This window comes from Oryctolagus cuniculus, chromosome 5 (genome assembly GCF_964237555.1).
Source record: "Oryctolagus cuniculus chromosome 5, mOryCun1.1, whole genome shotgun sequence".
In the NCBI taxonomy this organism is placed as follows: Eukaryota; Metazoa; Chordata; class Mammalia; order Lagomorpha; family Leporidae; genus Oryctolagus; species Oryctolagus cuniculus.
This window is the reverse complement of record NC_091436.1, coordinates 59,426,212-59,453,208: the sequence shown is the minus strand read 5'-3', so window position 1 is coordinate 59,453,208 and position 26,997 is coordinate 59,426,212. Positions and strand designations below refer to the sequence as shown.

Sequence of the window (26,997 nt, the reverse complement as noted above, 5' to 3'; positions counted from 1 at the left end):
GATTACCACTTCGTGTACTGGAGGAAATGATCCATATACTTTCTGACCTCTACAGAACAATGTAAAGCCATAGGCTGACTTTCTGAACATCACTTATATTTAGCAGAGTTCTCTTTGAAGCTCTTCCCAGTTGTCTAGCCCACATGTTCTCTACTTCTTCAAGCTACTTGTAATTAATCATCATGCATCTTGTATTGCTAATTCTTGTGGTTATATACCCACTATTTCTCCCAATATTTGTCTCCCCTGTGATGTCCTGTCTTCCTAAGTGATTTACCCTTAGCTTTGTGTCTTCCACACCTTAGTCTGTAAAAGAGACGCTCAATATTAATTATTGAAAATTAAGAACCGATGGGTGGTGGGAAAAGGTCAGGTGGAAACATCATTAGAAACTAAGCTTCGGTTTATGTTGGCCTCCTGTTCTGTTTCCAAAACCACTACAATCAGCCTGTGGCTCCTTTAAACTGTATGTGTCAAGCTGTTTATTAGGAATTAATAAGTTTTTGAGACTGAACTCTGAGTTCACAGTAGCAAAATTTTAAAATCAGTATTTCTAGTGAAGCCAATGGTGGGGCATTAGTGTCAGTCCTTTAGACTCTGGTGGGTATTTGCTGACAGTGCTATTCTCTGCCTTCAACTTACATCATGCCACAATCCATCACTGTATTTCTCCTGGCTTCTAATCTTCAGTTTCTTGTGGCCCACGTTAAACATGAAAACCAAGCGACCATGTGCTAAGAATAGAGTCATGAAGTCATTCTCTTCTTGATCTGAGACATAGAAAATCATCCCGTGGGAGGAACGAGTTTTCAGACGAATGGAAAACTGAGCTCTGATAAATGAAAAGAGAAAGCTTACATGTAACACAGGACTGAGGATAATCTTTAACTCCTCAAAGCAATTCAGTATAAGGAAGGAGAAATAAGTGGCTATTCTATTTAATCCCAAGCACTATGACTACAAATTATCTCTTAGCATTATTAATGAATATTGGATAATATGGCCAGTTCAAAATTGTAAATTCTTGTCTACTTCCTTACAAACAAGATACATTCCACATTTATGGAAGTTTCATTTCAGTTAAAGAGTTTATCGTATCTGGCTTTGCAAATATGCTTGCAATTTAGTGAAAAATTTATACTACACTTGATCTTAGCCAAAAGGCTGAGAAGCGATGTATGAAAAATTTATATACTAATAGAGTCTTTTTTATGTGCACAAAATACTAGTGCACACTTACCCTTGCAGAACAAAATCCTGCATATACTAATTTGCAAGCAAGTAATATTATTTGTGTACTATATAAAATACTGAATATATTTTCCAAGTAAAAATTAACTGACAGATATCACATGTCAAAGGCAGCTACCTGAATATGTAGAAATTGAACAAAACTTTCTAGAAACTTAGCTCCAGGCTATGGCCAAGATATATTTATTAGGTTTACTTCTGGTTTGATTAATTCTAAATTCTTCCTTAAGAGTATAAAATGCATTCTGCCTGTTAGCTAAACAGCAAACTAGAAGGCATAAGAGGTTCCTTACTGAATGCATTGCCTGAATGAATGTTTGAAAGAGCTATATAAGACCTTTATAAGAATATGTGCATACTAAAACTATAACTCTTCTGTAATATTAAATAGCCTGGAGGTTTGTGAAGCACTAGGAAGAGGAGATGGGTTTGAGACAGCTGGATGGCCATTGACATACAAGCACATCTGTATTTCCAATGTCTTACTAAACTTGCAACAGTTTGGAAGCCCTCTCATTTATAGTCAGAAAGCAATTTGGATGGGGATAGGAAAGTGCTATCAAGGATAGATGAGGATGCATTTGAAACTTGCCCCATCATCTTTTGCCTTGATTGTCTTTTACTTTTCATCAAACAGCAAATTGCTGGGAGAATGCTGTTTTATTTGGGGGTGAGGTCACAGAGATGATCATTTCTTGGAAAGCACAAATCATGTGCTAGTTGTTATTGATTCTGAAGGTAATGAAATAGGATTCAGGTGTCACAGAAAGGAATTATAGGAAAAAAGATGTGGCAAACAAGGATGGAGGCCAGCCATGACAGTGAGTTCCTGGAGGCAGAGTGTGTTACTTTACTTTTCACCAAAATCTCCTTTCAAGTGTTCAAACTCTTGGCGGCTGTTGGCTGTCCCTCCGTACTGATAGGCATGCTCTATCGCTCTAGGGCTGCTGGAAAGGTGGCAGTGGGAGTCTCTTGGAGTGTTCCGCTCTAGGAATTTCAGGCCAGCAGGATCCCATGAAGGTGCATCTTTACTTTTCTCTCCCTATAAAAATAGGAAATAATCAAAGTAAAGGATAAAAGTGACATACTAGCAACAAAAATTAATTTATGATGTCCTTACCATTAGTAATAAAAATGAAAAATAACAAAGTCTATATTATTTGTGCATTTCTATTCACTGAGTGTTAGATGCCTCTCTTTTCTTCCCCTACCACCATATACAAATGACAGCAGTAGCTTCAGCAGTAATATAGCAATGTAGGAAATTAGTAAACACAAACTCTAGCTTGTGATAGTAAGCAGATTTAAAGTGAATCTAAAGAGACAAAAAAAAAGACAATTGCTCTATAATTTACATTAAGCTTACATTTTAAATACAAGTGAATAATGAAAAAGTTGACAATAAAATAAGCCTAGAGAATCAATCAATAAAACTTTCCTCTAGACAACAATATCACTGTAACACAGAGATTATGATTTATACATATTATGTAAAATGTTAACATCATCAGCAACATCTTCAAATATGTAAGAATATGTTCAGTGATAGGATATGTAACCAAATTTTCTGTGACATGATACAGAAGAATTTAAAAATATATCATGCTCTTCAAAATGTAAAATTTAAAGCTGTGAAGTTACAGGCTAACATTAATGATCATTTTGTCTTAACTTCTTAAGCAAAATAAAAGTAAGTGCAAATAAGTCAGCATTTAGTAGTTTACAATAAAGTAAGTGTTTATTGAGTATTGAATGGTTAGAAGAAAATCATGGTTCCGCAGCCTCCCATGGGTGATATGTGGTGGGGAACAGGAAGATGAGTGAGAAATGATTCCTGTTTTTTTTTTTTTTTTTTTTAAGGAATTGAAAGTCCATTTGGAGAAACAACATTTAAATACCCAACCAGAAAACAGGTTGGTGCCAATTAGAAAGGACCTTAGATGACTTGCTATAGGTTGAGCCATACTGGTTTTAAAAGTGGGCAGTGGCCTTCACTTCAGAAGACTGTAAAGAGGGAAGGGGAGATGCCTGGCAGCAGGCAGGACTGGGCAGCATAGCCCGAAAGAGAGCACAGCAGATGTGGAAGACAGTTTCTGGTTCAGGATTTCTGAATGAACACACATAGTTTCCTAACTCCCACTGAAATGTTGGAAGAACTATACACATAAAAATAAATCTATAGCAGTCCCAGAAATCTAGAGGAATTTCTACTAGTAGAACAAAGCAATGTGGATTTTACAATGCAGATTGGAACAGATTGATAATAAAGCCCTTAGTCTCACATAAGCAAAACACAAGACCTCCAACATAAACAAACAAAACAAATAAAAAAAAAAAACCCAAAGCATATTGTTTTGGCCAAATACCAGAATTATCCTTAAAATCCAGAGGTGGTAGGCAGAAGACTGGGTAAAAACGGCAAACTGAGCTGTGCCAGTGCCAGTGCCCTGCTCTTGGGCAGCAGCCCTTACCATAGGGTTCTGGCAGTGGAGACTGTCACAGTATTGGTGTGGTTGGAGATTTAAGGGAGCCCATCGACTCACATAAACTAAAGGAAAGCCCACCTAGTTCCCAAGTCTCTTCTTCCTTTCCTTACATGGTCATAAGGACCCAGAATCTGATTCAGTACTAAAAAAGCAAGGCTTCCGTCTTGGGTGAACGACATTACTCAATTCCATAATTACTTTTTGGACCAGGATCTCATCTACAATTACTGGCTGTAGCTTCAAGTCATGGGTGGGAAGAATGGGCTGGAGCAGGGCTGCAAGGAGACTCTTTTCCTCTGTTGTGTCCTGGGAAAGTTCCCCCACACCCAAGCAGTACTCCAGTCTTGAACACACCTTATAATGGAAGCCACTACCATCTTCCTTTCACAGAGGAGCCCAGCTGGAAATGCACTGTGCACAGCTTGGAGAATGGGAAGGGAGAGTGCTGGGGAAGATCCCCAGCTGTGGTTGCCCCTGTTCTCTCCATTTTGAGGAAGAGGTTCTTACTCTTCTCATCAGCGCATCCACTTAACCAGAGGTTAAGTCATTGTGAGAAGCAATGACTTAGGCTCCAGGGGCTCAGCAAAGCATGGGGTTATTTGGAACACGATAGTCTCAATTTAGCAGGCTTGCCTTCTGCTTCAATGTGGGAACACATGGCTAGATAGGATCTGAACCTTATCTGTCACAAAATGAATAAACTCTGATCTCTGTTTACACACACACATGTATTTCAACCAAATACTCTGTTAATAATGTTAATGTTAATAATGATAAACAAAAGTTTTAGCTTAGTTACTTCACGATCATACAGTTAGAGACTCAGTTTTCTATACTAAAATGGGTTTGTGTATGGGCATTCTCAATGAATTCTACTTGACTTCTACAAGTGTAATTTTTTTTCTCTATTGGGCCCATTATTGCAATCCCACTGACGGTGCCAATTTCATTTTATAGGTTCTTTTGTGTTAGATAACAGCCAAGCTAGTTAAGCTACTAAAGAAAAAGAGCATAATTTGTTATAAGGATATAGAGATACCTTACACAACCAAGAGAAGATAGTATTGTGAGATCCCACCAGGAGCCAGTATCAGGAATCTAAGAGCTAGAAAGAATCAGGGTACACCCTTTAGAGAAGCTACTGGTACCATGGCTTTATTTTTCCGAGTGTCTGCTTTTGTTCTTTGTTTGCACACATCTTTCTGCCTTTTACTCTTTCTACAAAGCAGCTTGCTTTCTCTGAATATGATTAACATAGAGATCATAGGTTTACATGTTTCCTAGTCAATTGCCAGCTCAGGATTCTGGGTTCTGTGTCCAAGGAAGAGAATTTGGTGGCCCTGGTTAGTTCACATGATCTATCCTGATCCAGCGATCTGTATCCAGGGAGGTGAGATCACACACCTAAAAGACAGGGTCTGCCTAGTGTTTTAAAACACAGACCTGTCCAATGGTGCAGTTCTCAGAGAAGAGAGTATATGGCCCGATACTCCACAGTGATGTATATTAGACTACATAAAGTGTTCATTATGACATTAAACAACCAATGAGAAACTATATTCCCAATTGAACTTGAAACATAAAAACTATGAAAAATTTTAAGGCTGGAACATAGGTGATAAGGTAGGCATTTTCAAATACTCCTTGGGAAATATAAATCCTTGTTACTTTTTTTGGAAAGTAATTTGCCTTGATTCAGAGATTCTACCTTTAAGAATCAATCCTGAAAATTTATTAGCAGTATACTCAAAGGTTTATGTACAAGATTCTTCACGCATAAAAGGGAAAGACTGGAAACAACTGAAGGTCTATTAATGGTTTAGTAACTTATAATGAATGCATGAAATGGAGTACTAGGAAGCAATTATGAAAATAAATTATTATAATTCCAATTACTTTGATGTAGCCTTGATAAAAATTTAAACCTGAGGCCACAAGCATTTCTTGGCAACTATTTAAGCAATTGAAATAGGATAACTAGATTAGAAAACCACTGGCTATCTAGTTACCATAAAATATAAGTGAAATATATAGTGCTTATATATCTTGTTATTACTCAGTTGGGAAGTTTCCTTTATTTTCATAAAATAACAAAGCTTATGCTGATATCAAAAAATTTATGTTAATAGGCTTGTTGATTGTAACTTGAGGAATGAAATGTTAGAAATGACACTTGAAAGCTTCATTTAGAAAACTGTATTCATGTAGAGGGGTAAAGTGTGTTGGCTTAAAAGGGTGATCTTCCTCTTCAGCCTGTCATGTTAACCTGCTGCCTATGTCCCACCCACCACTGTTCAAGTGTCAGCTAAATAATCCTAAGGACAAATCTTTTAGTATCAATCTATATAGGTGAGTGATTTCATCTGAATTTTATAGTATTCTCTCAAAAATCCTTTTAGGAATTAGTCCTCCAGAAACATAGTGCTTTATAGAATATAGCAGGCAATATGCACTGGATGTTTACCATATGCCTTATACTGTACTAAAGTGCATTTCATGCATTAACTCATTTAATCCTCATTACAACACAATGATACAGATAGTTAAATAGTTAGTGAGCATCTATTGTTTGCAATATTCTAGTGTTTTAGGGAACATCAGTGAACAAAATGAATGAGCTTGTGTTCCAGCAGAGGTGACAGAGAATAATAAATAAATAAATAAATAAAGCCGAATAATAAAATATGGTGTTATAGAAAAGGAACAAATAGGAAAAGGAAAGGGAGACCAGTAGTATTGGTGGGAGGCAGGCTTTGGTATGAAACTGAGGTTCAAAGCAATTCTCATTGATCAGATGAGGGTTGAGTGATCCTAGAGGTAGGAGACATTATCTGTGAAGATATTTGAGGAAGAGTGGTTCAGGCAGAAGCAATGCTCAAATAGAGCCCCCAAAGAAGGAGTGTGCATGGTCTGTTCTAGTAATAGTCAGAAGTCTGGGGAGAAGAGTGAGTGCATTGAGCATTTGGGAAGAGATGAACTCAGAGGGGGAAAGGAGCCTCTCTTGAGTTGTAGGGTTGGGATTTTACTCTGAGTGCAGTGGGGAGCTGTATTGAGTAGAAGAGTGACATATGATTCACATGTATTAGGATCTTGCTGTTGGATTGAGGATAGGCTGTCAGGGAGCAAGGTAGAAGCAAGAAGACCTGTTTGGAGAAATTATTGCAGTAATTCAGATGAGAGATGGGCATGGATGGGATCCCTGGCACCTGGGTGCATTGTTAAATCACACCATGAAAATTGTGGGAGGTTTTGAAAAGGGATTACGTGTTTCATTTGTAATGAAGACAAATAATATGCATGCTGGGAATAAACAAATGGGAAAGGATACATAGCAGTCAGAGAAGGGAATTTTAAAACCCAAGATTTTGTTGATGGAGTGCCTCTTGATGTCACGTGTCACCTGTGCACGTGAGTGGATGAAGAGAAGTATAAGGAAGGAGTGGAAAAGGAAGGTAAGGTCACAAACTTTCATAACATCTATGATGGTGACAAACGCCTGAGATCATTACATGGAAGCAAATGATGGGAGAGATTTATAGTACTAAGTATTTCATAGTATATGCTTAAATTGCTAGGCACACAGCAGTTAAGACAACTGTAATGAGAAGTAGTTGGAAGTAGGAGTGAACAGCTTGTTCCAATGGTTTCTTTGAGAACAAGAATGGATGCAACAAAACTGATAAACTGTAATACTGAGGCTGCAAGAATCCTATCTTTCACATGTACACAGCTGCAAACTAGAATCAATTCTACAAAGCAACAGTGTCTAGAGGTGTGTGCAAGAAATATGAAGGCATCAAGCAGATGGCACAGCGCTGTCCTTTACCTTTTTGTTCTGACTGGCTTTAGGCTTCGAGGAATTTTTTCCTTTTTTGTGAAGGAGAAACAATGGTGAAGGTTCAATGGGACACTCATAAAGAGAAGTGTGGACCTTTTCAGAGTACCGCTGGAAATCTTCCACCTCCACATCCCTGTCCGGCCTGTGTTTGTAACAGAGGAAAATACGCTTCAAAAATACTGTTCAGAACTACATTCTGAAAACTATACAGTTCAAAGAACTCTGTCCATTAAAGTGTACGTGTCTTTACCTGTCAACCACCATCGTAACTAGAACTCTTTAAGTTATCATTTAACCAATTGATTCATAACCACCACAAATTGACTATGGAACATCTTTTCCTTTACCGTATTCTGTTTCCTAATGGCATCAGTTAAAGCTGTGCCTTAAACTAAAGAAGCGTTTCTCAAACCTCTAACAAGGTGTTTTTTTTTTTTAATACTCACTATTCCATTAATTTAATATTTTTATCTCACTGTATGCCAGGCACTGTGCAAGTTCCTTTTATGTGCCTTTTCTTATTCATCCTTTATAACAAGCTACCAAACAGGCACTATTATTATCTGCATTTTTCAGGTGAAGAAATGAAGACTTACCTAGCCATGGCTATGCAGAAATTAAAGGACAAAAACCCAACACACAAACCCAATTATGTCACTTGCTCAAGCATATAGAAGCTTTTAATTACTACCCTCTAATGCCTTGGATAAATTTCATTGTTGTCAGTTTTAATAATGTAAATATTTTCACAATTGTCTGGATCTTCTTTATGAATCATGTAGGTTTGTTAGTGACAAAAAATACAAACCAACATACCTGGTAAAGTAGGCATTACTTATGCAGCCAGTGAAATTTGCATACTGGGGACTGATGGGTGAGCCACCGAAGTAGAACTTCTTTTCCCCTGTTTGTGTGTGTTCTGCTTTCCCTTTGGTAGGATTCTTACTCCCAAGTCTGCTTTTGTCTACTATCAGTTCATATCTGCAAGAGAAACAGTTTCTTTAAGTACTACACAGCTAACCTCCGACCTCGAGTTCCACTCCAGGTTGGGCAAGGGGGTTCTCTCACAGAGTTCATGTGAAACTTCTGGTGAATGAAAACACACTGACCTCCAGACTCCTCATGAGGCACAGCAGGAAATGGTCCAGTGTTTCTATAGACAAAGGCCCTCCAGACCAGAGGGGAGTTTAAACCCATACAGCAAGATGTTCAGATGAGCAGTTATCAGCATGTATATATTTGAGTGTGTAACATGGCCTGGTGATCATCTGATCATCAATCATGTGTGTGAGAGGTGAATTTCATAGCAAACACATTGGGTAGTTTTGTCCTGGTTGGAAGTGGAGTCTAGAAACAGTCTACTAACATTATCTTTTGGTGAGTGGGCTCCACAGTGGGAACATAGAATGGCTGTGGTCTCTAACAGTAGTTTATTTTTTTTTATTTCAAAATCTTTCTTGTGATGAGAAAGAAATTTAGTATTATATATCTGAAAGATAAAGTCAGTGGGTTTTTTTTCTCTTTTGTTTATATCAGAGGACGAGAGAGAGAGAGAGCGTGAGAGCAATATCTAGAGAAAATGAGAGGGCTCCTATTCACTGGCTCATTCTTCAAATGTCCACGATGGCCCCAGGGGCTGGGAAATCAATTTAGGTCCCCTATAAAGGTAGTAGGAACCCAGTTACTTGAGTTGTCACCACCGACTCACAAGGGTCTGCTTTAGCAGGAAGCCGAAGTTGAGAGCCAGAGTCAGATATTGAATCCAGGCACTCCAAAATGGATGTGGCACTGGGCCAAACAGCTGTCTTGCAAGAGCTTTTAAAATGTGGCTATCAATGCAGCATCCTCAATTGTTTAGTTCAAAATCTAATCAAGACCAACATTTGCTGAACTCTGTGTGCGCAACACACTGCAGTCCACCTAGTAAGCAGTGTGAATAGGCACTGACTCAGGGATATGGCTTATTGTTTTATATAAAAAAAGAAAATAGACTTTATATGGTCATTTATTTGGCTTGTCTTGAAAATTAATATCTTAAAAAAAATCTAGTATGAGGCTGGTGCCATGGTGTAGCAGGCTAAGCTGCAGCCTGCAGTGCTGGCATCCCATGTGGGTGCTGGTTGGGGTCTTGGCTGCTCCACTTCCAATCCAGCTCCCTGATAATGTGCCTGAGAAAACAGTAGAAGATGGCCCAAGTGTTTGGGCCTCTGTGTTCACATGAGAGGCCCTTGGGAAGCTCCTGGCTCCTGGCTTTGGACAGGCCCAGCTCCAGCCATTGTGGCCATTTGGGGGAGTGAACCAGTGGTTGGAAGATCTCTCTCTCTCTCTCTCTCTATGTAATTCTGTCTTTCAAATAAGTAAAATACATTTTTTATTAAAAAAAAAAACACCCAGTGTACTGTCCTTTCCATCACTTTTTTTTTTTTTTTGACACTAGAAAAGTGACAGACAGCTGCATTTGATAGAATTGTGCCCTGCAGGCTGAGAGGTGTGGTGGGAAGGACGCAGAGTGGGGCACTGGGCTTACCTTGTTGGGGAGACAGAGGTGACGATGAAGTGGGAGAGCCCGTCGTTGTACTGCTTATCTGCTGACTGAACCTTGGTGCCCTTTACGTCCATGACGACTGTGCCATTATCCAGCGAAACGGAAAACACGTCGGACTGGAATGCAAGCACAGCTTTCATGTAGGAACCCCAGGGATCCCCAAGAGGGACACAGTTGCAATATTTACTCAATGATGTTACTTAAGGGAACAGACTTTGCTTGTAAAGTAAGTTATGAATAACAGTAACAACATAAAAAATGCTGCAATTGTAATGGTTTCACTTATAAAATCAGAGGTATTTCTGTAGAAAACGAGAGTCCCCTATATTTAGAACTGAAAATTTTTGGTGATTCTGTCATACTCAGAGTTGTCCAGTTTCAGTTAGTTTGCTAACTTGGCATGTCTATTCCATCATCCCCTTGAATACTTTTTTTTTTTTTTTTTTTGGACAGGCAGAGTGGACAGTGAGAGAGAAAGACAGAGAGAAAGGTCTTCCTTTGCCGTTGGTTCACCCTACAATGGCCGCCGCGGCCAGCGCGCTGTGGCCGGCGCACCGCGCTGATCCGATGGCAGGAGCCAGGTACTTATCCTGGTCTCCCATGGGGTGCAGGGCCCAAGCACTTGGGCCATCCTCCACTGCACTCCCTGGCCACAGCAGAGAGCTGGCCTGGAAGAGGGGCAACCGGGACAGAATCCGGCTCCCCGACCGGGACTAGAACCCGGTGTGCCAGCGCCGCAAGGCAGAGGATTAGCCTAGTGAGCCGCGGCGCCGGCCCCCTTGAATACTTTTTAAAAAAATTTTTCCCCAAAGAAACCTTTGATTTAAGGAATACAAATTTCATAAGTACAACTTTAGGAATATAGTGATTCTTCTCACCATACCTGCCCTCCTACCCCTACTCTTACCCCCCTCCCATTCTCAGTCCCATTCTCCACTAAGATTCATTTTCAATTAACTTTATACAAGGAGACCAACTCTACCCTAAGTAAAGATTTCAACAATTTGCACACACATACACACACGCACGCACACACACACACATAGTGTGGGGAGCAACCCGGACTGGACTGAGTTACTGGAATTAAGACTTATTCTATGCATCTGCTCTCCCACAATATGGCGCTGGGAGAGAAGAAAGCAGCTTCTATGCAGCTGCCTCTTGCCAACTTGAGTGATGACCTCCAGGAGCTGATCTTGCTCCTGATTGGAGGAGAGCAGCATACTCGGCGTGTGGGCAGCCGAGTTAGGATTGGCGGAGGAGGACTATAAAGGAGGAGAGAGACGGCATGCACCAGGAACATCTAAGGGGAACATCTATCTGAAGGAACACCTGTCCAGCCCCCGAGAGAGCCGGCTGGCGGTGTGCCGCTCCCCTGCGGAAGTGGGGAAAGTGGCCAGGGGGAACCGCCCTTCCACGGAGGTGGAAGGGACAGTAGCCAACCCGGGAAGAACCAGCAGCAAACCCGGGGAGGGCCGAGCAGACGAAAGAACAGCGCAGGGTCCTGTGTCGTTCCTCCACGAAGACGGGGAGCGACAACATAGTTGGAGAACAAGTTTCACAGTTAATTCTCATAATACAACTCATTGAGGACAGAGGTCCTGCATGGGGAGATAGTGCACAGTGACTCCTGCATTGATTTAACAATTAACACTCTTATGTATGACATCAGTGATCACTATAAGTACTATGTATGACATAAATATGTCAATGATCACCCAAGGATGACCATAAGTAGAGTGTATTTTTCTCTGAAGGATAAGAGAACTTCCATGTTTCTTATGGCCTTGTCTAAATACTGACAGTGTTTGTGGACTCAGAAGGCTTCCATAGCCTTGGCAGCTTACATCAAGAGCCTTAGGTGATCTTTGATGTCATTGAAATAACATCTTATAGCTGAGCTTGTGTTCATTAGGAAATCCAAAAACAGAGAAATATATCTGTTCTTTTTACTCTTTTATAAATTAAATCACAAGTGTATTTGTTCTTAGTATGCAAAAAAGGGTTCTTAACGTTTTTGTGCCATAGATGCCTTGGCAGGTTGGTATTACAATGGGTGTGATATGCTATGATATAGTGATTCATATTAAAGCAACAAATAAGGTCTAGGAGCAGATCTAATAACTAGTGAAATTTAGAAGCAGCAAGGAGCAAAATGGACATTTTGAGATATATGTGAGAACTGTAATGTGAATCAAAAAAATCTGTTTCTACACATGACAAGGTCACAAGTACTGCTAATACTGCTGTAGTCTGTTGCCGACATTCATATTGGAAGAGAATGATAAATTTAAGTAGAGAAAACAAAGGTGTAATTTTTTTCCCATTCAAGTACACAGATCCCTTGAATCCTATCCAGATAGATAGACAGGGATGAGTTGATGAATCTCAGGCTAAGAACTCCTCATGTACTATATACATTATTCATACATTACACACACACACACACACACACACACACACTTTACAGAATATCTGAAATGAGGCTTACTGTATATCTACATGTGAGTCAAAATTAATCTTCATAGAAAGTCACTGTTAACACACATAAAAATTATTTTTAATAGACAAAACAATTATCGCTAAGACATTTCTTTGGGAAAAATCAAATACTTACCCCTGAAGAATAATAGAATAGTAACCCATTTGGCTGTAATGTGCGGAAATTGAAACCTCCTTCAAAGCCATCAAAGAAAGATATTTTCTGAGTTGAAGCAATGAAACTCTGTCCATTGAAATATGCTCTGCGAGATATCTGTGTGATAAAAGTGAATATAGGGTATTTGTTAATTTTCAAATGCTTATAATGTCAATTTCTCATATACAAAAAAGCCTTGCCTGTTAGTGTCTATATAAACGGTTTATGGTTCGACCTTACAGTTTTTGCTAGAATTCAGACATGCTAGCCTTTCTTCTGTGTTCCTCTAACAGAATGGGTTTCGGCTTCTCCAACCTCCTCTAAGCTGAGCACGCAATGATGCTCACTTGAGCAACCTCTCTAGGCTCTGCAGGGTTCATCATAGAAAACTGAAGCAACTGGACAAGTCATGGAGGAGCCCTACATACCTTCCTAGCTTAACGATTCTTCTTTCTGTTGGTGGCAGAAAGTAGCTCAAGGTGTTACCAAGGATCACAGCAAAGCTGAAAAGAGCTTTGCCAGCTTTAGAGAGTGAGAAGTGTTGTGTCTATTTATTAAAAAGGGTTCCACTGAGTTGTACTTACAAGAGAGTCCTCTGGGCATCCATATCCAACCCCCAGAGTTTCTGTCTGCTCCAGTAAATTGAAATCTTTCTTTTGGAACTGGAAACCTTTCATGCATCCTCTGAAGTTAATATCTAGAGGCAGGTGTGCTCTTAGGGTCCTGGAAAAGCAAATCAGTCTTCACTAATACAGTTGTGATGATGGTACTAAGGATACGGTTACCCTGGAAATGTAGGCTATGGAATTTGAGTTTCTATAGTCACTTGTAATGGCTTTACATTGGTTCATCTTTCATGCTACTTTTGATAAGCATGTGGTAATACCTGATCTTTGTCTATAGCAGAGTTTTGTTCTGAGTTAAGCCAATTTGTATATTTCCTAAAAGCCTTTTGAATTTCATTACCTTATTTGATCATTTTAAAATTCCAGTGCAGTGAGATAGATGGAGAAGCTATTATTTCCCTTTTACAGATGATTATAAGGGTGAATCTCAGGGAATTGACATTGTGGGTCAAAAATAATCAACTCTAGGCAATTTCACTTGGTTTAACATGAAACTAAGTAGTAAATTATTCTATAATGTCACAGTGGTAAATTAGAATTTGAATCCAAGTCTCTAGACTCCTGGTAATTCACTTAGGTAATGAACCCATCTTTTTGTCTTTATTGGCAACACACTGCATTTAACCAAGGCTGGAGGAAAGTCTCAGCAACTGTTGGACTTTTGGATCAATAAAAAAGTATTCTTAAGATTAGGGATGGTTTTATGCTCAATGCTGAAATCCTGTGCCTGTCATGCCTGATATATAGGAGATGTGCAAGAACATGTTATTGGATATTGAATGAGTGTAGAGTTAGTTCTGATCCAAGTACCGGGGTCTCAATGAATTTTGAGATGAACACCAGTCAAACTAAAGAATAACAGCCCCACTGTATTCTGCTCTGACAATATTACATCCAGAGGCCCGTGCTGATTGACAAGTTGGATGCATACAATGGTAACCATAGTGGTGAAAGGTCCGGATGTGGCATCCTGGGAGGAAGAAAAGAGAGTGCTGGGACAGGGAGCTTAAGGAGTCTTCTTTAAAAATGAAGCATTATAATTTATAAATAGGATGCATTGGTTTTGGCTCAAGATAAGGAACAGCTTTATAATAATTGAAATAGTTAAATGATTATGTTTTCCCTCTGAGGTAATCATATGTATGTATCATTTATTTAAAAAGAGGTATGAGTGCTAAGGAACACTGGCATTTCTATATTGGATGAGGGATTGGACTCTATCAGCAATTCTTAACTCTGGATGCATAGTAGAATCAACCTTGGGGAGGTTCTCCTTTGTGTGTGTGTGTGTGTATGTGTGTGTGTGTGTGTGTGTGTGTGTATATATATATATATAAATTTTTTAAATAGTACGTTGGAGCCTTATCCTCAGGCCAATTAGAATTTCTAGAAAGTGTTTATGAGCAATGACTTTTCTAAAGCTTTCTAGATTATTTCAATGAGAACCATAGTTGGGAACCACTGAATTGGATTATTCTGAAGTTGCCTCTCAATTTTAAGGTCTCTAACGCTGTTAATTAATTCACTGGAATATGAGATGGTGGAATTTTTGAGTATTTTAGGATAATGTCTCATTATATATATATCCACAACCATTATATATATAATCTACAACCTTTTGGATAACCTTGAAAATTTTTTGTAACCTCAGATGCTATTGGAGAATTCAAAATATGTTTAAGGCAAAAACAAAGATAAAGGGACATAATGCTGCTTTGTCTTCACATAATACACGCACTCTGTCCTTCCTCTTGTTGATGACAAATAGCACATCAGACCTTACTGTAAGAGTAATACAATAATAATAATGGAGGTTTCGAGTACTGACTGCAGAGGCCAGGGGATACTTGAATGTGTGTGTTTGCACATGTGCATGTGTGTAAGTAGCAAGTAGCAAGCAGGTACTTGAACCAGTTCCTCTACCTCACCTGGATATTAAATATTCAGCCCACACAACATTAGGAACAAATAGCTAGTTAGCAAGGAACCTTACCTGGATTGCAGTATCTCTGGGGGAGCTCCTCCAATGTATATATCTGTAAAAGGTATTTTCATCTTTTCATTATCCATGCTCTTGACATGTCGTCTGTCAACTACTAAGATCATTTTCTTATCATTGTGGTAAATGATTGAGATCTGTGAGAAGTCATATACAGTAATACACTGTTTAATAATAACCAATAATATACTGTTTAATAATAATCAGTGTTTTGAATATTTTTATATATTTTAATTATTCTGGATATAAAAGCAGGTCCTCCATGTCTTTATGCTTTCTTCCTCCACAAAACAAGGAATAGATTTTTCCTTTCTTTTCATAGATACGAAAACTCTTACTTTCTACCATAAGCAGTGAACACTTTTTTATGGAGCAAGAACTAGCACAAGAAAAATTTTGCCATGAGATCTACTTTTCCCTCCAGTCTTTTGGGAAGGAATTACACACGTCTTCTTTTTTAAAAGCAGTTTTTTGAGGTACAACTGATATATAAAGAATTACACATATTAAATGTATACAACTTGATGAGTTTGAACATGCAAACACCTGTGAACATGACAGACATATCCAGCATCTGCCAGAGTGTTCTTGTGGCCCTCACCTTTTTGTGCGTGTATTAAGAATGCATAACATGAGACCTACCCTCTTAGCAAATGTTGAAGTGAACAATACCATATTGTTAACTATGGGCACTATATTGTATAGCAGATGTCTAGAACTTATTTATCTAGCATAACTGAAACTTTGTACCCATGAAACAACATCTTTTCATATCCCCTAACCCACCAGCCTGTGGCCACCACTATTGTAATTTCAGGCAGGTGCCTTCTGGATGGCAGACTGCATATTACTAGCTATTATCCTTAGTGACATAATGAGCAGCTCTAATGAATCTGAGGAAATGCTAGTCATAGAAACATTCAAAATATTCTCCTTTTATTGTAAAATGTCCTCATGAAGGCCATGGACTTAGAACTCAAAAGGGAAATATAACCTATCTACTGTATCTTAAATGATACTATGCTTTATTAAATTGTAGATTTGAAAGGAGCTGCTAATGAAAGCAGTTGAAGAATATTATCAGTTTAGTTCACCCTTTGGGGTTATCTGTGTAAAGAAAAGTGGGTTAGCATTTTCTAAATCTTGGCTATACAGTTTAAAAGAAAATTTTGTTTACTTATATGTTCTTTTTTTACATTTAGAGGGGATCAAAAGATAAATATAAAATGACTGCGTATCTTATTACTCTAGTATTTTCAACAAATGAATTGTAGGTAGGATTCCATAGCAGTGCCACTGTCATCGAGCTATTTAGCACTCACAGGAGGCTTTTGGTCAATGAAACAATTAAAAGGAATCTTTCAGTGACTGTTTTATTAGACCCGTCAGTATGACAAAAATGTCCATTCTTATAAAGCAGGTGTTTTCCTGGGGTCTCTGAGCAGATGAGGGTCCTCCAGGTGCTCTGATGTGAAAGTGTTCAGTTTAATCACATCTTGCCTACTTCACCTGACCGCCTGATTAGATCAATAGGGTTGAGAATAAAGAACAAAAACAAAACCACCCAAACTAGAGTAATTCGTACCTCGTGGTATTTTGCATCATTAATTAGAGCTTTCTTCAACGTGTCTTCAAGATGTACAGGGCCACTGCTAAATCCAAAGTCATAGAACACATGTAGGTAACCATTGCGCATTTCTAGGCTGAAAAACATACTCTGTAGAGAGAAAGAAATGATAAGATGGGAACATCTGTTATCATGAACGTGGAGTTGGATTAAGCTGAATGTGAGAAATAACACTGTATTCTCTATTACTCAAATTATTTTAAGACTAAGAGGGTCTCATCAAATTTTTACTATGAAATAAAAATGACAATTACTTCCATATCAGCCACTATGTCTTACAAGACTATACAAAAGTATTACCATCACACAGTTTAAAATAACCATCTTCATGTTCTTATTCTATTTTATAAATAAGTTTTCAGTCTATATTACAGACATTTTAAAGGCTTTAAAATATTATAATATATCATATTTGAGGTCATTTAAAAATTATATCAGATTAATAGATGCAATTTCATTCATTTTAAGATAAAAATTGGCAATATTGAAAATCGACCTCAAGGTATACTGAAAAGAATCCTTCCAAATTATCAGCAAATATGGATTTAAGAAGAATGCCATTTCTGTATTATTTTAAAGCATTGGGTTTATGTAAATAAATATGAAATTATTATGCACTTGGACTACATGATGTTTGAAACCAACAACACAATTCTGTAACATTCGAGTAATTTACTAGTCAACTTTTCTTGTTTCAGAAAATATTTCAAAGAGAACAGAATCCAATAGATTTGAAAGTAAAGTATTGTAGTAAAGTCCCTATTGTACAGAAAACAATCTCCTGCATCATTTGTTTGCCCTGGGAGTGTGGCACACGATCCATTGAGTTTAAGGAAGAAAATATTTCAGCTTCTATTTATACTCATTTAAAAAATTTAGGGTCGAGCAAGACACCAATCTTTAGTGCTTAACACGTGGATTACTGACTCAGGCCTTACTTCATTCCTTTTGTCAGACTTTTCCAGGATTCACATGATAGGTGAGGCTTTCTGAGTGCAGTTGCACACGTTACTCCTTGCCCATGTTTTTGCTTTTAGCTTATTGCAATTTACCTGCAGCTTTGATTGCCTAATTCCATGGATCTATGGGGGACGTGACTTCATAATGGGGGATTTTTGCAATGATTTTGCGCTGATATGCAGAGTGCAATGACAGTATTTTAGGACCGATGACAGTATTTTAGGACACATACTGTTTGCTGATTACTTCCTGCAAATTACTAATAGTGCTCTCAAGTGTAAAGAGGGTTACACCTTTTTTAAGAACTTTATTGGTGATGAGAAATGTCTTTCAGTAATACAAGATCTATTTATTACTTTAAAAAATCTGAAATATCAAATTAAGGGTATTATAACAATAGCTAAGAAAGTAGCTTATTCCTTTTCTTTAAGAAGGTCATACTGAGGAGAGACTGTTTTTTAAAAGATATTTGGAGCTGGCGCCGCGGCTCACTAGGCTAATCCTCTGCCTTGCGGCGCCGGCACACTGGGTTCTAGTCCCGGTCGGGGTGCTGGATTCTGTCCCGGTTGCCCCTCTTCCAGGCCAGCTCTCTGCTGTGGCCAGGGAGTGCAGTGGAGGATGGCCCAAGTCCTTGGGCCCTGCACCCCATGGGAGACCAGGAGAAGCACCTGGCTCCTGGCTCCTGCCATCGGATCAGCGCGGTGCGCCGGCTGCAGCGCGCTGGCCGCGGCGGCCATTGGAGGGTGAACCAACGGCAAAGGAAGACCTTTCTCTCTGTCTCTCTCTCACTGTCCACTCTGCCTGTCAAAAAAAAGAAAAAAAAAGATATTTGGAAAATTTTCGATTGTTATATGAGTTTATTGAAAACTATGTTAGTATGTGTTAGTATGTTATCTATAAAAACTTTCAAATCTGCCTTTAAAAAAAAAGCATTTGTGGGAAGAAATTTCTAACTTGTTTAAAAATCTTTCAAGGGAAGATTTTCAATGGCTCTGAACCCTTTTATTAAAGTTTACAAAATGATACAATATCTGATTAACTTGTAAGAACTGACATCAGATGAAATGTACCAGCCAAGTTTCTAACACAAACTTTTAGAGAATGAAAATGATGTGCAGTGTAGTAGGCACAGCCAATGATATACTTTTCACTTTTTTTTTATTTTTGTAAGGTATCTTATTCAGTCATGAGAGCCAATAAAACTTAGTGTGGAAATAAACTGGACTTAGGACAAGATTTTAGAATCATTGTAATCACAAAGAGTTTAACAAGACTGTAAAGATATTTAATATATTTAATTACATTGTTATCACTAACACTGCTATTAAAAATAATTTTAATGGGAGCAAAAGGGTTTGTATCATTAACAAATAAAACTAATTTAATTTATTTCAACTTTATTTTAAATATTTAATATTTTATTTCCTTTTATAGTTTGCCTTTTATTGCTAGTTTTTATTGTTTTATACCATAATTATATCTATGTATCATTTTTAAAGATTACATATAGCTATATCTGTCTATTTAAAATGTAAGCCCTTTTTATTTTGATTAGGGCATGTGACATAGAAAGGTTAGGAGACCAATGTTAAGTTTCTTTAGGCACAGGGTTCACTTAGATCCTGGTACAGATTTTTCTCAAGTTTCCCTTAGGTTACTACAGGGCATATTTGATATACATCTAAAATGTGTCGTGAGGAGCAATGCATTTCAGGGCTGCTTTTATTTATTGCTGTCATCACTTTTCCCCAAAGGAAAAAAAAATCCAATTTTGCTTTTTAAACTATAAATTCAATGTGATGGCATGACACACTCAACCCGGGTAGGTTCCTGGAAACAACAGAAAGCAAGGGAAATAAAAGAGAAGTAGGACTTTTATTTTCACTCACTCCATTGACCATCAGGAGCACAAGGCCATTGTCAGCTGGGGTTCGGACTTCTATGTCAAAGCGAGTCACCTGACCAAATTTCCCTCTCCTGGTGATATCCCTCACCACGGCGTAACTCGAGCCATCGAAGAAGTAGCTGGCAGCCCGGCTCTGAGTGAAGGCCAGTTTATCCCTGGAATGGAAACACGAGGGGCACATGCACAACAGCTTCTATTACACTTCTCGAAGGAGGCCCTTTGCACCCACCCTCAGAACGTCTTCCATGGCATTTTATGAGGTCCAATTGTGTGCATGGAAGAGAGACAAAGTACTCAGAGGCAAGTTAAATGAACTGTTTGTAATGGATTTCTTCCATACCCTATATGCTGAGACAGTTGAAATCTCTGAGGAAACCCCAGCCTGGAATCCTAAGTCAAAGCTGCAAACAAGTTAACACTTAGCATTTGTGTGTGCTCATCCATGATAGAGAAAATCTGAAGTTTTTTGCAGGTGTGACTCTTGTGCAGTTTCAAAGCTGGTTTCCCCCAAGAAAAATCTGTGAACCTGACTTTTTAAGGAAATTATTTTATCTATTACAAAGGCAGAGTGACAGAGAGGGAGATACACAGATTTTTCCAAATGTTGGTTTATTCTCAAAACGCCCACAACAGCTGGGCTTCGGCCAGTAACACCAGCTGGGTTTCTGAGGCGGATGGCAGAAACCCAAGTATTACGCCTCCCAGGCATGTCTGTAGGAAGCTGGGTCAGCATCGGAGGTGGGCCTTGACACTAGGCACTTTGATAAAGAATGTGGGCATCCCAAGCGGTAGCTTAACCCACTGCAGCGTAACACCCACTCCCGAGAACCTGCATGTTGGCTACACGTGTCCTGTCTGATGCTCTTGCATGAATATAAGTCTTTATAGTGTCCATAAATGGCTCTTACCTGGCACAGGGCACTGACTTGGAGGGATCCATGTTGTAGATGTGCTTAAAGTTGTATAAGCTGATCACATCATTATTCAAAGTGGCCAATTCCAGGCAGCCAGAGAAGCCAGGCAGGTTTAAGCTGGCAGGAAGCTGTGCAACAGACAAAGTCAAGTCATCTGCTCCATGTAATACTTCACCCAAAACAGACAAAGAAGCTAATAGCATGTCAAGGCAACCTACCCACTGAGGTAGTGTTTTCTGGGACCCGAGTTTGTGTCTATTTTATTCCAGATCATTTAGAAAAACAGTGAGAGTTGTGCATATCTCAGTAGAGAGGGTAGATTTATGGAGCATGGGCTATGTGCCAGTCATATGCTGGGCAGTGACTTCGTGATAAAAATCACTCCTCACACCAGCTCTGTGAGGCAGGCATTCCTGTTCTCACATAGAGAGAGGGAAACTAATTCTCAGAGAGGTTTAGTCATGTGTCTGCAATAAGGAAGTAACAGCCCTGGAATGGAAACCCAAGGTCTACTTCCCGTATCCCTGGGCCTGGCCTTTGTCTACCCTTCATCAGGTTTCATATTCTCCTCTAGGTCCCATGCCCTCTTTCATCTTGCATGCTTTTTTTCACGCATCTATAAGTTGAGAAAAATGAGTTTTAAAACTGTTATCTGCAAAGCTGAAAGCTAGATTTCACTGCGTTGGCTCTACAATGTACAGACATTTCTGAAGCAGGTAGAGACAGCATTAACTGCATAAGCATGTATCAGAATGAAATTAATTGATCTTAAAGTTTTAGCTGTATGAGTGAAATAAGCCAGTCCCAAAGGGACAAATACCATATGTTCTCCCTGATTGGTGACAACTGACTGAACACCAAAAAGGAAACCTGTTGAAGTGGAATGGACACTATGGGAAACGGTGACTTGATCAGCATAGCCCTGACTGTTAATGAACAACTTAATACATTATCCCTCTTAGTAGTTTTTTTGTCTGTTCTACTTAATATGACTGGTTTAATTCTGTAATTAATACACAGTTATTCTTAAGTGTTGAAATTTAACTGAAATGTGATCCCTGTTAAACACAAGAGTAGGAATAAGAGAGGGAAGAGATGTATAATTTGGGACATGCTCTCAAGCTGACTTGCCCCAAATGGTAGAGTTAGAAACATACCAGGGTACTCCAATTTAATCCCATCAAGGTGGCATGTACCAATGCCATCTCACTAGTCCAAGTGATCAATTTCAGTTCACAATTGATCATAATGAAAGGACTAAGAGTCAAAGGGAGCACATAAGCAAGTCTAGTACCTGCTAACACTAACCGATGGAATAAATAAAGGGGAGAGTGATCCAACATGGGAAGTGAGATACTCAGCAGACTCATAGAATGGCAGATGTCCTAAATAGCACTCTGGCCTCAGAATAAGCCCTAAAGGCATTCGGATCTGGCTGAAAAGCCCATGAGAGTATTTCAGGCATGGAAAGCCAAGACACTCTGGCAAAAGATCTCTGTGAGTGAGATCTCAGTGGAAAGAACAGGTCTTCAAAGAAGGAGGTACCTTTCTCTGAAGGGAGGAGAGAACCTCCACTTTGACTATGACCTTGTCGAAACAAGATAAGAATCGGAGAACTCAGAGGGCTTCCATAGCCTTGGAAACTCATGACTGGAGCATAGGGAGATTACTGATGCCATAGACAGGAGTGTCAATTGGTAAAGTCAACAACAGGAGTCACTGTGCACTTACTCCTCATGTAGGATCTCTGTCCTTAATGTGCTGTGCATTGAAATTTAATGCTATAACGAGTACTCAAACAGTATATTTCACTTTGTGTTTCTATGGGGGTGCAAACTGTTGAAATCTTTACTTAATGCATACTAAACTGATCCTCTGTAAAAAAAAAAAAAAAAAAAAAGAAAAGAAAAGAAACTATCAACTCCCAACTTGACTCTCACTGGGATTAAACATGACAATAGGTCTGATCTGATTTCATCATCATTAAAAAAAAATCATCTATTATTTTTCACTTTATGTTTCTGTGTGGGAGCAAACTGTTGAAATCCTTACTTAATGTATACTAAGCTGATCTTCTGTATATTAAGATAATCGAAAATGAATCTTGATGTGAATGGAAGGGGAGAGGGAGTGGGAAAGGGGAGGGTTGTGGGTGGGAGGGACGGTATGGGGGGGAAGCCATTGTAATCCATTATTCGTACTTTGGAAACTTATATTCATTAAATAAATTAAAAAAAAAAGTTTTAGCTGTAGCTTGAGAGCATCTGACGCTATGAAAATACGGGTTGCATAGACCAGATTTATAGAGTCTGGTTCAGAATTCTGCTACCCACTGAGCTAAGCTCTTAAAATGATCATTATGGGTTCTACAGATTTATAAAAAGATCAGTGAGATTTAGAATAAGTCAAAGATAGCTGGCGAGCTTACCTTGAAGTTGGAAGGCACCCCGCCGACATAAAACACAGTGTCCTCAGGGTCCAGATCCAGCAAGGAGTCATCCCCTGCAAACTCTCCCTTTTTAATAAATTTCTCCTCCGCTGTGCTACTTAAACTTGGGACTGTTAAAAACACCTTTCCATGTTTTCCTACCCTGTGGAAATAAAGCTTGTTCATCCTTTATGAGCCAGATAATTTGTACAAAACACTATTTTTTATGTCAAATGTTAATGTTCCCTTATCACACATTTGATGATATGATTTAGTCACATTAACTCATTCATAGAATATCAACAATCCAGGAGACAGGGATAGAAGCCATTAATCACCTCGGAGTTATTCATGGGTTGGCCAGGTAAAAAGATCCAATGATGACATTACTATTCAGAAGTGCTGATATTTTTTCTAATCTTTTCTTTTTCACTAAGGCATTTGGGAAGGAATACAGGAATAATAGAAGCAGAGGAACAAGAATAAAAAATACTACTTATACCACCCTCAGGAAGAGTATATGAACGTTTGTGCATTTGATAGGTTTCTCACAAAATGTGCATAGAAGCTGGAAGCCTTGGGTTCAGGTTACCTCTCAATCTTGACAATGCTGAAGTAAGCTGGCCAGGAGCTGACAGGCTTGGAGTCGAGTGGAATCTCCACATCCTTGGTTCCCAAATTATAAACGTATACCAGGTTATCATTTTTGATCGCAAGACCCATATATTCTTTTTTGGCCTGAAATGTCAAGAAGTTATTTGAGCGAAATTCATATGAATGAATATTGCCTTTTATTTTCATTTAAAGGACAATCTGCAATCCAACTGCTTGGCTGTGTATAAGTGACTTCTGATCTGATTTTTTTTTTTTTTTACCCATTACTCCAGTTAGATTGAACAGTGGCTCTGCTCCCCACGTCCCCTGCAGCCGCACTATAGCCTGCTGCCCCTGGACCTGCTCAGAGACCATCCTAGACAAGGAGGTGAGTAACTGCGGGCTGCAGGGAATCTGACGGCTGCCAGGAGTGTGTGAACATTGTCAGGCTCACTCAGGGACATAATGCCTCCTGACAACACGGATTGCTCCACCTCTTCAAACAGAATTCAGCATCAACATAATAAGCCGTGTTATGGAAAGGCTTTGAAACACTCTTTGGACTCACCAAAGTCAGTCGTGTGATGCTGATATGAAGCAATCCCAGCAGTATCCCACCCAGACTTGTCCTTCAATCATTACTTGATTCTTGCCATTAAGAGGATGCATGTTAGCAGGGTTGGCAAAGTGGGAATTTTGTTCGTTTGCCTAGGTGGCTTTGCTGTAGGCAAGAGGAAAGGTAGCTTTCCTTTTTAATATCATCTCCTTTTTTATAGGCTCATGCACTTACATTCTTGCTTCCGAGGTATAGGACAAACTGATCTGCAGTCCCAGGCTCTTCTTGCTGCTTCATGGGGGGCTTCATGTACAGGCTGAGGGAGGTGAAGGCCTTTAGGTCATCCATACTGGCTTTGGGGTGCACTTCAACGGCTGACTGTCCATCGAACATCATGGAGACTTGGATCTGCAGTTATAAATTTGTTTCACTAAAAGTACTCTGTGGAAATGGGCAGGTGCTTTTCCCTGATTCTCAAATGGTCTCACCTACTCCTGACAGGGCCCTCTGAGCTCTATTTTCACCCACACTTTCATTTATTTATATCCTCATCTTGTTGGAGGAAGGATTTCAGTAAGACTATGATATAACAATTTAAATTGAAATGAAAACAAAATTGGTGATAAACTAGATGCAAGAATGAGGAAAAATATGAAATCTACAATGCACTATACATTTGGACTGAGTGGACTTAACAACTTGAAGGGATATTTGGTCAAACAGTTAACTCACAAAATCCAGGACTGAATTTTTGGAACAGCATTTAACATGCCACTTGGGATGCCTGAATCACACATCAGACTTCCTGGGTTCAAGTTCTGTCTCTGCTTCTGATCCCAGCTCTCTGCTAATGTAGACCCTGGGAGGCAGCAGGTGATGATTATTCAAGACTTGGGTCCCTGTCACCCACATGGGAGACATGAATTGAGTTCCTGGCTCCTGGCTTTGTCCTGGTCCATCCTTGGCTGTTGTGGACATTTGGGGAGTAACAGATAGAAGATCTCTCTCTCTCTCTCTCTCTCTCTCTCTCTCTCTCTCTGTTTCTGTCTGCCTCTCTGTCTTTTAAATAAAAGATAAAAATAAAAAAAACTCCATAAGATTTATATAAAAACTATTGGATGAAGTATGAGAGGTTTTCAAAAAGTTCCTAGAAAATAGGTTTTATGAAAAAAACTATGCATTGATTTGAAAAAAATTTTAATTCTATTTTCCATGGATTTTTTAAAGTATGGGTGTCTAGCTAATCTTGGGTACTAATATAAGGACTTGTTCCCAAGGGTGCTCATACAAACAGGAAGGGGGTGAGGCTGAGAGTCACATCCTTTACTACATCTGTGCAGTTGGGATGGGGGTGTAGACACAGTTTTTTATAGTCTTAGATCAGGTTTTGAAACCTGGCTCTGCTACTTATTAGCTATATAACCATGAGTAAGTCACTTAACTTTTTAAATTTGTGTGAGAATGAAAGACAGTAACTACAAAGTCCTTTCTAGTGCTTAGCTCTTTGATTATAATAATTGTAACGGACAGTTCATTAGATGCTTGTTTTTCAAAATTTTTACTTATTTATTTTCATTTTATTTGAAAGGCAGGAAGAGACAGAAAAAGCTTCCACCTTTTGGTTTACTTCCAAAATGAGAGTGAGAGAGAAGACATGGAGGGAAGGAGATGGAGGGAGAGAGAGAGAGAGAAAGTCTTCCATCTGCTGGTTCATGCCCCCAGATGCCTGAAACAGTCATGGATGGGCCAGGCTGGGACTCAGGAAGTCAGACTAGGTCTACCATGTGGGTTGCTAGGACCCAAGTACTTGAGTCATCATTTGTTGCCTCTCACGGTGTAAGTTAGCAGGATGCTAGAATCAGAAGTGGAGCTACGATTTGAATCCAAGCACTTTGAAATGAGGAGTGGGTAACCCAAGTAACATCTTAACCACTGTGGCAAACACTCAACCCTAAGGTGTTTCTTTAGTGATTATCAGAAAGGCACCACAGCAAAGCACAATTTTAGCACATTTCTAAGAGATCCAACTTGACATGTCACACTGGCCGGATTCATGGATGAATTTTTATACAGAAATGGGTGACTTTGTATACTCATGCTGTTTGTGCATATCTTTCTGAAAGACTCAATTAATGTTGATTTGGCCAATGTTGCCTGGCATACAGCTGTCCTATGTTTCTGGTTGAGTAAAGATCCAATATGTCTTAATAAACAATCAAACAGTGTGGTCGTGAGGTATTTTTGTAAAGATTGAGAGTCTGAGAAGGATGTATGACTACATGGAAAGCATCTCGTTTTGGGGAACTGAGTCCCAAAGGTGGGGCCAAGACTCCCTTTGGAAAATAGTTTTAGGGGTGGGCATTTGGCCAAGTGGTTAGGATGCCAGTTGGGATGCTATGCCTGTGGCATACATGCAAGTGCCTGAGTTTGATGCTTGGCTCCAGCTACTGATTTCAGCTTCCCAACAATGCAGACCTGGGAGACAGCAGTGATGGATCAAATAACGGGGTTCCTGCCACCCATGTGGGAGACCTGGATTGAGTTCCCACTTCCTACTCTTGCTAATCATTGCAGGCATTTGGGAAGTGAGCCAAAGACGGGAGCTCTTCCTGTCTGTCGGTGTCTTTGT

At 39.2% G+C, this 26,997-nt stretch overlaps 1 protein-coding gene and 1 pseudogene across 6 annotated transcripts in view; both read right to left on the bottom strand.

The window, feature by feature from the left end:
- The window catches only part of LAMA4 (laminin subunit alpha 4), a 150,444-nt gene that overhangs the window by 10,749 nt on the left and 112,698 nt on the right, over window positions 1–26,997 (bottom strand). For all 6 annotated transcript variants that reach the window (XM_070073690.1, XM_070073692.1, XM_070073687.1 and 3 more), the window contains 14 exons: window positions 24,603–24,776; window positions 23,811–23,956; window positions 23,219–23,381; window positions 20,785–20,918; window positions 19,860–20,031; window positions 16,969–17,100; window positions 15,378–15,520; window positions 13,343–13,481; window positions 12,738–12,875; window positions 10,103–10,236; window positions 8,392–8,556; window positions 7,564–7,717; window positions 2,106–2,293; window positions 643–832 (listed from right to left, as the gene is read on the bottom strand). In XM_070073690.1, coding sequence (XP_069929791.1) covers window positions 643–832; window positions 2,106–2,293; window positions 7,564–7,717; window positions 8,392–8,556; window positions 10,103–10,236; window positions 12,738–12,875; window positions 13,343–13,481; window positions 15,378–15,520; window positions 16,969–17,100; window positions 19,860–20,031; window positions 20,785–20,918; window positions 23,219–23,381; window positions 23,811–23,956; window positions 24,603–24,776 — 2,172 coding nt within the window. The remainder of the gene's footprint in view (window positions 1–642; window positions 833–2,105; window positions 2,294–7,563; window positions 7,718–8,391; window positions 8,557–10,102; window positions 10,237–12,737; window positions 12,876–13,342; window positions 13,482–15,377; window positions 15,521–16,968; window positions 17,101–19,859; window positions 20,032–20,784; window positions 20,919–23,218; window positions 23,382–23,810; window positions 23,957–24,602; window positions 24,777–26,997) is intronic.
- LOC127493287 (U2 spliceosomal RNA) lies at window positions 1,083–1,176 on the bottom strand (annotated as a pseudogene).